Raw genomic sequence first — 14004 nt, 5'->3', positions numbered from 1 at the left:
TACACTGGCGCAAAAGGAGATAACTATGTCCCCTATATTTGCAATCTTTAAAGTGTTTACATTTAGGGAAAATGCAATTTCTATAAAAATTACTTTTAACTATAAGTAATCTTCTACTCAATGAATGTTTCTAATTTTTTCATATCTTACTAGTAGTGATGGGACGATTCCAATATTTTCCCCAATACCGATTCTTTATAAATCTCTAAATATTTAATTATAAAAGTGTTATTTTTGTCTCGATTACCGTAAAAACACACTTTAAATGTGCAAATATTTTCTCAAACATAAAAACACACTGGTGAGGGGATGATCTAGAGATCTTAGTCTTACTGGAAGTTTAAATCAACAAATGTTTATTATTTTATTATTGCTACAAGCAGTGGAAGATGTTTTTAAACCAAAATCAAATAGATAATTAAAAGAATCGGTTTTGGCATTGGAAAATAGGCGCAAATTTTTCCGATTCCAATACCCCCAAAAACTCCAATTTTTCCGATTCCCGATTCCAATTAATTGTCCCAATACTAATTACTAGTTTTGACATAAAAATTAAGTTCTGTTGTTTTTACTTAAAACCACATATTAAAAAAAAAAAAAAAAAAAAAAAAAAAAATGATCTGTCGACTGTATCTTAACAAGCACCTTTTTTTGAAATTTTTGGAATTTATATTAATTTCGATATGACATGGAAGTACATAATGTTTTCACCTGAAATGTGTTGATTTAAAAATCACCAATCTACACAAGCATCAAACTAATTCCTTATCAAAGGGAGGAGATAAAGCCTGGGAGGGTGGACTCCATATAACAGCACAGAACCAAAGCCATACATCAGCCAACAGAAAAGTCATATCAACAATGGCCTGTGGTGGCTTTGCGATCCAAGGAAAAACAATGTGACTGAAATAGGAATTACTGGGTTTATTTTGTAAACAAATTTTAAAAAAAAAGCAATTGTTCAAAGATTGGACTTAGAAAATATAACAAAATTAAAATAGTGACCTTTTAAACGATTTTTGGTTATCATTAAGATTTGCATTCCCTTGTTTACAAAGATTTTCTCCTTACTGACGATAGGCAAATTTTAATCTATGGATGCTCAACAGTGTTCATAATGTATTGTTAAAATCTTGATTTTTTTTCTATCCAATAGTAAAATGATACTTGGGTTTATTTTATTGTTTTGGTTTTTTTTAAGTCATCAGTCGAACTTTTATAACAAAAAAAAAAAAAAGATAACTTTTACAATACAAATATATTTATGAACTTTTTTTTTTTTTCAAACATCAGAGGTGTTGGTATTTTTGTACTTCACAGGAAACGTGAACCCTGAGTAATCTTTTTTTTTTTTTAATGACTGCTCCCTGAAATGCGCAAAAGGTTTTCTTTCACTTTCTTCGTGTATATCGCTTTTTTTAATTGAGCATGTATTTATTTATTTATTTTTTAATTTTGTTGAGTAAATTTAATTCATACTTTTATTTCGTGTTTATTTTTATTTTCACACTAAGTATTCAAATAATGCTTTTGACCCATTTTTTTTTGGCCTTCAAAAAAGTTTTCGTGATTAAACAAACCAATGAAAACCCTTTGTGCATGCACTTGGTTAATTGTAGGCATAGACCAATTCATACCATCTAAAAAATTCAAACCTAACAGCCAGCCATGGTTCTCCCCAGAATGTGCTGCTGCTATCGCGCACAGAAATCACTTTTTCCATAGCTACCAACGTAATAGATGCACTGAGACTAAAGCTGCTTTCAGGACTGCCAGCAACCACTGTAAAAGAGTAATAAAAAATGCAAGAGAGCTATATGCCCAGTCTGTTAAATCCAAGGTAGCTGATCAGCGGCTTGGTTCCCACCAGTTTTGGCAAATAACAAATAGGATCTTGAACAGAAGCGTGCGTTCTATCCCAACCATTATCAATGGACCAGAGGTCATCTCGTCAGCGTCAGACAAGGCCAAACTATTTGCAAAGAACTTTGCAGTTAATTCTACCCTATGCGACGAAGGTCATCAACTCCCCATATTTCCTCCTATAACACAGAACAAGCTAGGTAACATACAAATATCCGTGCATGAGGTCGCCAAGCTAATCAAGAACCTAGATTCCAGTAAAGCAACTGGCCCTGATGGCATCCCAATTATAGTGTTAAAAAAGCTTCAACCAGAACTTGCTCCCATACTTACGAAACTATTTAAGCGCTGCCTTAAGGAGAAGTGCTTTCCGACTCCCTGGAAGACCTCATCAGTTTGCCCTGTATTTAAGAATTCAGATGATAAGTCATCTCCCTCTCAGTACAGACCAATAAGTCTCCTGTGTGTTATGAGTAAGTTGCTGGAATCCATATTAAATAGAGAAATAGTCAACCACCTCAGCAGGAATAACCTTCTTAGTGACACACAATATGGTTTCCGCTCTGCAAGATCTACCGCAAATGTGCTGACGGTTATATCCCACAGGATTAGTGAATCTCTTGACAAAGGCTTCCTTTCTAGGGCAATTGCTCTTGACATATCAAAGGCCTTCGACAAGGTATGGCATAAGGGTCTACTTCACAAGATTTCCAGCTACGGTATAACTGGAAATGTTTTCTCAATCATTAAATCATTTCTCTCCGATAGGCTCATAAGAGTAGTGGTAGACGGACAAAAATCGGAGGCCTGCAATATAAATGCTGGAGTCCGTCAGGGGTCAATCCCGGGCCCAACTCTCTTCCTGATCTACATCAATGACCTCCCTAAACACATACTTAAATCATTCGTTGACATCTATGCTGATGACACGACCATCTACGGCAACACATCAAAGGCTGTAAATGACAAAGTTCTCTCTGATTCTCTCTCCTCTGATCTCGAGCGCGTGGTTCAGTGGGGGAAGATGTGGCTGGTTACCTTTAATGCATCCAAAACCAAACTCCTATCCTTACATCATCAACGCTCTGATCCCCATCTGGCATCAATTGTGATGGATGGCTCTCGTCTGGGTGAGGCCCCGTGTTTTGACAAGCTTCTGGGTTTGACCTTTACTCCTGATCTGAAATGGAACACGTACATCAAGTCTGTTGCCAAGGTCGCTAGAAAGATGGTGGGACCCTTCTACCGCTCCAGAAGATATCTCACTACTGATGCAGTTCTCTATCTATATAAAAGCCAAGTACGTCCAAGGATGGAATACTGTTGCCATATCTGGGCAGGAGCTGCTAAAAACAGCCTATCCTGCCTTGACAGAGTACAAAATAGACTTGGTGGCTTAGTGGGGGATGCCCTTTTCTCTACCCTGCAACCTCTCTCCCACAGAAGAGACGTTGCGAGCCTATCTTTGTTTTATCGTTATTTCCATGGCAGGTGCTCGTCTGAACTCCAATCTCTGGTCCTCCCCCCATCACCAATCTTTCACGAAAAACACCCGTCTAGCTGAATCCACTGTGAAAAATTTCCCCCACTCTATATCTGTGCCTAAATCTAAACGCGGATTCCATGAACAAAGCTTCTTTCTTAGAACTGCACACCTGTGGAACTCTGTTCCGTCTGCCTGCTTCCCACCTGACTACAACTTGGATGTCTTCAAGTCCAATGTAAACAAATTCCTAATGAACCGCCCCCTTAAGTAAACACTTCATCAAATCTCCACACTAACGTAATGTACTTGCAATAACCCTTATCCTTGAGTGGCTTCCGGGCCTTGATAAGTGGTGATCACTGTGTAAAAAAAAAAAAAAAAAAAACTTTCAGGGAGCAGTCATAAAAAAAAATACACGTTTACGCAGGATTCACATTCCCCATGAAGTATCAGTTTTTTTTTTTTTTAAATCAAACATAAAAATAGAACTTTTATAACAAAAATGGATAACGTTGACCGAAATAATACAGATGTGATTCAACCCAATGGAATAGTTCGTCTTGAATTTGCACTGCGACAGCAAAACATCAAAGTGGAAATGAAAATATGAAACCAGGCACAAAAAATAAACAAATCGTGTTTTTAAAAAGAATTACAATCTATTAAAATCCATTATTCTTGGGCAACTTTTTTTTCCAGAAAGATAAAAGCCTGAATTTTATCATGAAAAGCAGAATATAAAACTTTTTCTATTTTAAATAGAATTTTAAATTTAAAATTTTCCAAAATTCACCATCAATTTTTGCCTTGATCACTAAAACATTAAAATATTTTTAAAAAGGTTTTTGAACCAAATAATTTTTTTTTCGTCTGAAGATTTAGGATGATTTGTTATAAGAATATGCAAAAATATTATAAGGACCTGAATTTCAAATAATTCCAAATTTTTATATCGCTCTATATATTTGTGTACCAAAATTTAAAAAAAAATTAAATTTAATGATACCTTAAAATTAAGTATGGAGGCGACTAAATAAACTATAGCCATGTATTTTTAATGTTTGATTTGACGATTAAGTGAAGGGTTTAATTCTGTTTTCATAAGCGATATATAAGTATATATATATGTTGCCCACATAACGATGAGGCTGGCCAGTACCAGATGGGTGACCATTTTGGGAATGTTAGGCATTGTATGTGTTTAGTGACCACCAAATTTATGGAGCATTTTTGATTTTCGTAACAGAGTCTGTCTAAAAATCTACCAAAAATCAGGTAATTATCTAATCAATACAAAATTTTCACTGATTATTAAGTAAAGGATGCACTTTATATGGGTGTACATTTTTTTCATATTCGTTGTATAAATATATTTTTGGGGACTTTATACCCCTCCCTTTCCACATTTGTCCCTTGTTCGACCCCTTCAAGTCCAAGTGATCCATTAAGTACACACTCATTTTGTGGTAGGAGGGTGAACGAGTGTAGAAAAACAAAATAAAATTTCACAGGGTACCTTTGATATCGAAGATTGAAATCTGAAATTTGAATGTGTTTGATTTTTTTAATCTTTTGCATTTTGAAGTGCGAGATTCATTGAATATTTTATCAATAATTATTATCTTTCAGATGAGAATAAAAAAATATATATTTTTTTTATGTAAACGCTAAAATAGGCATATTTTTACATCTTTAAAAATAAATTAAAAATTTGATTTTAGAATGTGTAAACTTTCCATGCACTAGTACATAAAGAATGCTTTAAAGAATCAATAATAAAAATATTAAAAAAAACAAAAACAAAAAGAAACAAAAAAAAAACAGGGTGTGAAAATTATAAATACTAATTGTATCTGCATATTACGTTTTTTTCAAGATACGTTAGCCTGTTACGATTTACAAAAAGTTATCTCCCTTTTTGAAAATTAACTATATGAATTTCCGTAGATGATGGTTGTGACATTCCAGCAAGTTGCACCCCCCCCCCAGAATTGGGAAAATACAGTATGATCTAGTTTATGAAAAAAAGAGTGTGGCTTATTAATTAGAAAATAAGAAAGGAAAAATGATTTTAATCATGAAATTAAAAACTGACTAAAGGTGATAATAAAACTGAGAAATATAATGCCAAAAATTTATGTTTGGTGTAAAAATAGAATAAAAAGGAGTTTTTCTTTACTTTAAACAAATATTAGGAAAAATTTAAAGCTCGATTGATCAATTATTATGAAGGAAAAAATTATAAAGCTAAAAATAATATATTTCACCGTAAATGGCGTTTGCAATTATAATTTAATTCAATTATTTAAAAAAAAAAAAAAAAAAAAAAGGTCCGCCTGTCTAGTTACATTAAAATTCATGAAAATGCTTAAATAAATATTTAGACGCTACTGGGTTTCCATACCTAAAATCCAAGATGGCGGCAGTAAGCACATGGTTTCTAAAATATATGAGATCGTGCTAAATAATTGAATTATTTGAATTTATTTATATACAAAGTAAATATATTCTAATATTTTTTCATATTCTTATAGCCAATGAAAGTAAATTTTATTTAGACGTAAAAAGGTTAGTTTAATTGATTTGAAAACCTTTAAAAAAATATTCATGTTTTGTTTACAATTGGCGAAAACTGGATCAAACATGTCTTTTTTTAAATTTAAAACTTAAAATTCTATTAAAAATTATAGAAAAGGATTATATTATTCTGCTTTTAACAAAATAAATTTCAGGGGTTTGTCTTTCTGGTAAAACCAAAAGTTCTTTAGAAATAATAGATTTTAATAAGCTTTAGAAAAAGCAGTTTTTGATCGATTGGCGGTCACTATATGTGTTGGAAATGACTCCTGCATCTAATATCACGGTTGGGCCACCATAGGTGAATAAACAAGAAAAGGAATTATATTTTTAGCAAAATGCGCAGTTATTTATTGATTTTTTTCTTTTTTTGGTATGAATTCTTCAAAGAATTTCCTATTTAATAGTATATCAGCAGTATTGGCTCACTGAAAGAAAATTATTAATTTATTTTTCAAAAGTGTTTTCCGCAAAAATAATGAAAATACATAAATTTTTCTTTTTGCTAATCTGAAAGATAATAATTATTATTAACATATTCAACGAATTTCACACTTCAAAACAAAAGATGAAAAATTAAACACATTTAAAATTTGGATTTTCAACCTTAAAATTTGATATGTGCGTAGTTGTTGTTTTTTTTTTTTATTTACAATCTTCACTCTCCCCACAAGACAATATATTTTGTTCAGTTTCGGCTAATTATTTGAAGTACATTTGTACCTACAAATAAAGAAGAGGATTTGTAGGAAGAAAAAAAATTTTTTTTATATATATGATATTTATATATATATATATATATATATATATATATATATAAATATCGATTATGAAAAAAAAAAATGTACTATTATAAAGCTCATTCTTTACTTAATAATCGGTGTAAATTTTGTATTGATTGGATAATTACTTGATTTTTAACAGTTGTTCTGCATTTACAAATAGTTGTTATCTCCCTTTTTTCCAAAATTACATATTATGTCTTGTAAAGCTGTCCATAGTTTCTTAAAAAAGGAACGGTAAATTTTGGATTTTTGAATTTCGACTTGGTATTTCTACATATTGGGTACTTGTACAGTTTAATCAAGACATTAAAAAAAAATGAAAATAAAGTTATATTGTACATATCTGTTTTGGACTGAAGTTCTCTGAAAAAAATAAAAATTCACTTAATTTGATCAACTAGTCTTTTTTTTTTTTTTTTTTTTCTACAGCAGAAAAACATGTTTTTATGAATTCTAGAACACGCCACAGAGAGATAACTCAGTCTAAAGTGCTGACACTCCCCCCCTCCTCCTCATCTTAAATAATAGCTTTTCTTCTTAAAAATCGAAACAAGGCTATCTTTTGATCGGTATCATAAATTGTTTTTTCGCTGTGAAATAAAAAAAAAAAAGAAAGAAAAAAAAAAAACCTATTTGATCAAATTAAGTGAAATTTTTTTTCCGGAGAACTTCATTCCATAACGGATAGGTACAATATAATTTTTTTTTATATTTTCATTTTGTAATATCTAATCAAGACATTAAAAAATGAAAATATAAAAAAAAGAAAAAGTTATATTGTACGTATCCGTTATGAAATGAAGTTCTCTGAAAAAACAAAACAATTTGTTATGATACTGATCAAAAGGTTGTCATGTTTCGTTTTTTAGGAAAAAAGCTATTATAAAAGATGGGGAGGAAATATCAGCGCTTTAAAATGAGTTATTTCCTCGTGGCGTGTTCAAAAAATTCAAAGATGGCTACCTTCATTGCTAGGTGTATCAGAATTTGGGGGGAATTTTTGACACTCTTAACACAAAACTGTGAATAAAATATAAAAAAACTCGTAATTTCTCTTTTTAAAGTGGGTTGTTTATTTTCTTTATGGAATATACTTCCAAAATAAACTATTAAAGTTGTTTAAAAAATAATAGAAATATTATTTAAAAAAAAAAAAAAAACAGTGTTTACAAAGTGCCGGTGCACCTTCATGCAGCCATTTTTTCTACGTAATGAAATCAATTGAATTTTGCAAGTTAATTTTTAAATTTTTAAACTTTAAAAATCTATCAAAAGTTTCAATTTTTATATTTTCAGGGTCAATGTGAAATTTTATGCTCTTTCCAATAAACCAAATATAATATTTTAGACAAAATTTTTTTTTTTAATTCACCCACCCCATTTTCAAATGTCTATTAGAATTTAAATAATTTACTCACCAAAGTTTTATATATCACAAATTGAAGATAAAAGATCAATAAATAAAATATTCTAATTTAAAAAAAAAAAAGTCAAAAATGTAAAACCTTTTTTTTTTTTTTAAAAGCACGTTGATTTTTTTTTTTAAGTGGAAGTTTATGTTATGCTTAGATTGCAAAGTAAATATTAGATGCTGACGACAATTTTTTCTATTTCATTCAATGTTTTCTTTTTTTTAGATATTTTTTTAAAAAAATTCACTCGATAACGAAGAACTAAAATATATTGAATCAAAAATCCATGCATTTCTTTAAGAGAATAAAAAAACAATAGAAATTTGGTAGAGTGAATTTTTTGTAATCGGCCAAAATCCATGAATGAAATGTTCATATTTTTCAAATATGGTAGCACATATTGACCACTTATATATATTCATTTATTTTATACAAAACTGAATAAAATATGCTTAAAGTAAAAAAAAACAACAACAAAAAAAAAACGGGTTTTTGTTCGTTATTATTACAATAAATGTTTGTTTATTCATATAGTTACTATTGAGATTACTAATGTGTTGTTTTTACGTTTTTGAAATAATTATTTTTGTCACTTTGCTGCTTCCGTATATAACAAATTGACAATCAACAAACTTCCGGTTTCGCTAATGGCGGATAACATATGCCGAAAAAAAAAAACGTTTTCCAGGACTCCTGTTTAAAAATCCTGTTATTTAAAAAATACATTGAATATAATATATAAATATGGACAAATTCTTATACATGAAGAATAGAAGCACCCATAGCTTAGTAATTTTGAACAGGTGATTTTTTGCCAGTTATATATATTTATTAGATTTCGGTAAAGTTAAATTTGTTGATTTTTGTGAAATCTTTTTTAAAGAAAACCAATGAAAAAAAAATATTGTATATTTGTCGATTAAACATTTTATGATTTTAAAATTTGGTCTTTGCTCATTTTATTGAAATAAAAATTAGGGTTCGAAATTACATTTTCATATTGTTATAAGCTTGTAGACATGGAGAGTCTATTTAATCAAATGTTTGCAATGGCGACTTGCCCCAAAATTCTGATACACCTACTTCATTGCACTCTCATAAAAACGTGTTTTCCGCTGTAAAAAAGAAAAAAAAAAAAGAAAAAAAAAAAAACCTCAATCAAATTAAGTGAAATTTTTTTTTTTTTTTTTTTTTTTTTCGGAGATTTTCAATCCAAAACGGAAAAGTACAATACCTTTTTTTTGTTGATATTTTCATTTTTTTAATGTCTTGATTAAACTGTACAAGTACCGTTTCTCTCTCAATACAAAAAATCGTGGTGAGAAATTAAAATTTTAAATTCTATTAAAAATAATAGAAAAAGTTTCATATTATTCTGCTTTTTATATGATAAAATTTAGGCTTTTATCTTTCTAGAAAAAAAAATTTCCTAAAAAATAATGGATTTTAATAGATTTTAATTCGTTAAAAAACAAAAAACAAAAAAAAACCTTAGTTTCTCTTTCACTTTTTGGCCGTGCCTAAGCTATTGGATCTAATAATGTGTTTTATATAAAATAAAGTTTTGGTGCTAATGCAGAGAGTGATCCGCGCTATTTTTTAAATCGTATTTCCATGTTTAATTAAAGTTTTATGATATGTTTTTTTATTCAATTGTAAGGTTAAAATACTGAATAGGTACAAAACACCCTCCCCTGCCCTCCCTATGTTAAGAATGGCTTTTTAAATAATGTTATTATTTCAGCACGGATCACTCTTTGCATGAATACCAAAGTTTTTTTTATATAATTATTTGTCTCTTAAATAATTTACGCCGCTAAACTACACATTTACCTCGATATTTAAATATCTGTAGGCGGTGCGCCGGTGCGCGGTGCTCAGTTTCTAATGCAACATTCTAGTAAATCAATCACTCATTTTAGAACCACTCCATGTTTTTAAGCCAAATTTCACGAATTTAGCTTTCTTTTAATCAGTTAAGCCTTTTTAAAATTTCGCTTTTTAACATAATCTCCGGAAAAAGGCTAAACTCGCAAAATTTGTCCAAAAGAATCAAGTGGTTCTAAAATGGGTGATGTATTTACTAGAACGTTGCATTAGAAAGTGAGCACCCCATACAAATATTTAAATACTGACTTAAAATTTTTTGGTTAATGTGCATTTCCATTTGTTCAACCTGCAAAGGGTGCTTATCCCAATAGCCATTCTTAACATGGGGAGGTTGAACAGTAAGAAAATGCGGTATGTTTTTTTACCTGCCCCCAGCGTAGTATAAACACCCCCAACACATCCCCATGTTAAGAAGTTCTTAACTTAAGAACGGCTTTCGAGGTTGAGGGGTGTTTATAATACGCTGAGGCACGTCGTAAAAATTTACCGAAAATGCTCATATTAAGAACGGCTTTCGGAATAACCCCCACCTCCCAATGTTAAGAACGGCTTTCGGAATAAACGCTCTTTGAAGGTTGAACAATCAGTGCCCATTGACCAAATTTTTTTTTTTTTTTTTGATAATCTCGTAGACTAGTGTCCATTCGATAATAATCCGCTGAAAAAATTTAAAAAAAAAAAATAGCGACGAAAATAAAAAATGAAGGGTTACCGCTTGGCGCTTCGCTTCGCTTCCATACGTGCGCCAAATATATTTATGAACCGTTGTTTTTTGGTGCTAGTGCACTTATTGATCCGCGCTGACTAAAGTTTTATGATATCTGTTTTTATTAAATCATAAGGTTAAAGTACAGAATAGATACAAAACACCCTCCCAACATTAAGAATGGCTTTCTAAATAATATTATTTCAGCACAGCACGGATCATTGATCCGTCGGATCAATAAGTGCAGTAGTACCGGGTTTGTTTTTAATCATAAAATGATTATAAAAGTTATAATTTTATTATATCATTTTATGTTTGATGAAAACAAACAGTTCGTAATATACTTTTTATTATAGAAGCTTAGAAGCTATAGTTTACTTTATCATTTTATTATTGGGGAGGAAAAAAACATAAATATATTTTTATTATAGAAGTTATATTTTGAGGTTGATTACATAGTGTTGGTCATCCGTAGATTAAAATTTGCCTATCATTAGTACCACAGAAAGCCTTTATAAACAAGGAAATGCGAACCTTAACAATAGCCAGGTTTTTTTTACAGATAAATCAAATAAGTAAAAACACAATTACAAAATAATCTCTTAGGTTCTTGGTCCATAAGGAGAAAAACAAACAAAAAGACAAATGCCAATGTGGAAAATAATATTTTAAAAAACAACAATAAGGACCGTGTCATGAATCTTAAAATATTAATAATTAATTAAAAACGAGATTTACCTGCTCGGCATTTTCGTATAAGAATGTTTACAAATAGATAAAATTTCAACTCCAATTCAAACGCAACTCTAGTATAAACGAGAAGCCATTTTGAAAATTAGATATATAACGCCAGTAACAATTTCAGAAATTCTTTCTACAAAATGTTTGCAGGTTGAAAATAAAGGACCAAATAAAAATAACTATTGTATAAATTTATTAAAATAAATTAAATAAAAAAAGATTTACAAAAAAATGAAGAAATGTCGTAAATATCAATTCTGGTTTACGACATTGATTATGTGTACTTCCGGTTCCGGTTAAAGCACACGTGTTCTTTGTATTTTTTCTTTTCTTTTTTTTTTTTTTTTTGAAAATCGTTTTTCACAACAAACAGATTTTCTTCCTTCAATTTTCAGGCATTTATTACAACAGTCAACAAAACAAGAAACAGGACGAAAAAAAAATGGCACTTGTGGCCTGGTAGACCAACACAAAACCTACCTTGAAAAACTTGTTTTCGAGGTGTTTTCGCGTATGCTAAAAACGAATATCGTATTTAAAATTGGGGCTGGCAAATAGCTTTCGCAATACTAAAAAAATATTTTTACGCATGTTTCATGATCTCCCATGAGTATGAAATTAATAAAATGAATAAAGCGGGGGAAATGTGAATTTTTATAAAACGAGAGTTCAGAATTATAATCCAAATGAAAAAATGAGATTTGTGTGATTGTAAGGGTATTGGCTGGAAATCTTTCATGATTGGAGAAATCCTCCGCACCTGAGGAAATTGTTGTCAACATATTTTATGAACTGTGTGGTTAAACACACCTAAAAAAAATGCACTTCTTGTTCTAAAAACAACAAATAAATAAATAAAAACCCAATTTTGCGCACAAAGAAAACAAGATAAATTTCAGAGGCACAAAGATTGAAAAAAATAAACGCACGAAAATTCTGCGAGGAACAAAACTTAAAATGCGTTTTGTTCGGCGGACATAGTTGAAAGCATACCATGTGACAAAAGAGTGCACTTCTCGGCCAATCAATGCTCAGAGAAAGATTTAATTTTCAAAACCTTTTTTTCTCACATCGCCTGGGAGCCGATCGACAAATACTTAAACGAATTCACTCACTCATTCTCACTCGGCGTTCCGCACTCTTCGCTCACCGCTCTTTGCTCACTTCGCTATTCACGTCAATGACTCTGTTGCTACGTATTTTTCCGCCAGCATGACAAAACATGATTATCCACCTGTACGCACGCACACACACACACACACACACACACACACACACACAAAGAAGCATTTATCCACACGCACGCACGCACACACACACACACGCACACACACACATGGTGATTAATGCAGATATTCAGCCACACACAAGGACATTTACCTCCTAGCACACAAAAATTAAGCCTGTTTTCTCAATGAGAAAACAAAGGACACTCTCTGCTTTTTCTTGTCAAAACAACGAACAGTCTCAATAAGTTTCACATTTGCAAGATCTGTCTATCCAGACACACCTTCTGGACATTAGAAAAATGATTCGTTTGTTACTTGTTATTTTTGTGTAAATAAACACTGTTTATTTCACATGTTTTATTTAATTTTATTTGTGGTGAAAAAAGGGATCTTATGAGACCTGAGTATCACTACAGAATAATAACAGTGAAGGAAAGTATACCAGGTAGGTAAGAGTTCTGCAGAGAAAAATATTCGTTCTTTGCTGTTTGCGTGAGTTTCATTGGTAAAGGATTGAGTAATTTATCCATTGTAGCTTGCGCTTGGTTCTCTTTGCGGTGCAGTTTTACATCTTTTTGACGGAATCAAACATGTGTGATAATCAGTGGCAGTGGCGAAGTAACTTGCGGACATGATCAGATTACCAACAAATAACTTTCAACACTGTAAAAGAAGCAATCATAAACTCACCCATCCTTAGGTACTATGAACCCCCTCCCCTCCCCCAAGGTACTGACTCTCAAGAATGATGCATGCAAGTATGGTTTAACTTAACAGCATCATCTTTGGCCACCACAATCTTCAGAATTGCCGTCATGATCTTTGGTGCAAAATTCAATCCAAATCCTAGTCTGGTCAAACAATAAATTTGACCTTTATACTTGACCAATAGTTTTTCGTCCACATGGATTTGTAGGCTGACTTTAGATTCATGATTTTAATTGATTGCCCCATTCTCCTCCAATCTCTCATAACTTCACACACGTCAATTCCATCTTTTGTGTGACTAGCCACACATTTGTTAAATTCTTGGAAATCCAACACTGGCCTGACTTTTTTCTTGGTAGAGTGAACCACAACCAAGAGTGGCAGAATTCCTTTAACCTTCCCCGACCATGGTATCAGAATGTTTTCGTTAATCCACCTCTCTACTTCCTTTTCAAACTGCGATTCTATCTCTCCTTTCAATGTGCTTTTATAGCAGTTAATCCGGTTTGTTAACACAAGTGGGTCTGCAGATCATTGCCACTCTACAGTCCACTTGTCACCATTGAAATAGGCTAGAAAATCCTCATCCTCAATCTGACATGGCCTA

The 14004-nt window shown here is 31.4% G+C and overlaps 1 protein-coding gene across 2 annotated transcripts in view; it reads right to left on the bottom strand.

Annotated features, from left to right (window-relative positions):
- The window catches only part of LOC145258316 (putative ATP-dependent RNA helicase DDX46), a 97739-nt gene extending 86102 nt beyond the window's left edge, over positions 1-11637 (bottom strand). Inside the window, exon 1 of one of the 2 annotated variants that reach the window (XM_080116398.1) lies at positions 11458-11637. In XM_080116398.1, coding sequence (XP_079972524.1) covers positions 11458-11468 — 11 coding nt within the window. In that variant the 5' untranslated portion in view covers positions 11469-11637. The remainder of the gene's footprint in view (positions 1-11457) is intronic. The other variant, XM_080116399.1, reaches the window with a different exon arrangement.
- Positions 11638-14004: the final 2367 nt, after the last annotated feature.

The sequence above is a fragment of the Euprymna scolopes genome, chromosome 33 (assembly GCF_053919585.1).
Source record: "Euprymna scolopes isolate OS-2025 chromosome 33, ASM5391958v1, whole genome shotgun sequence".
NCBI classification, from domain to species: domain Eukaryota; kingdom Metazoa; phylum Mollusca; class Cephalopoda; order Sepiida; family Sepiolidae; genus Euprymna; species Euprymna scolopes.
Note: the sequence above shows the minus strand (reverse complement) of the source record. Positions and strands in the feature narration are given on the sequence as shown.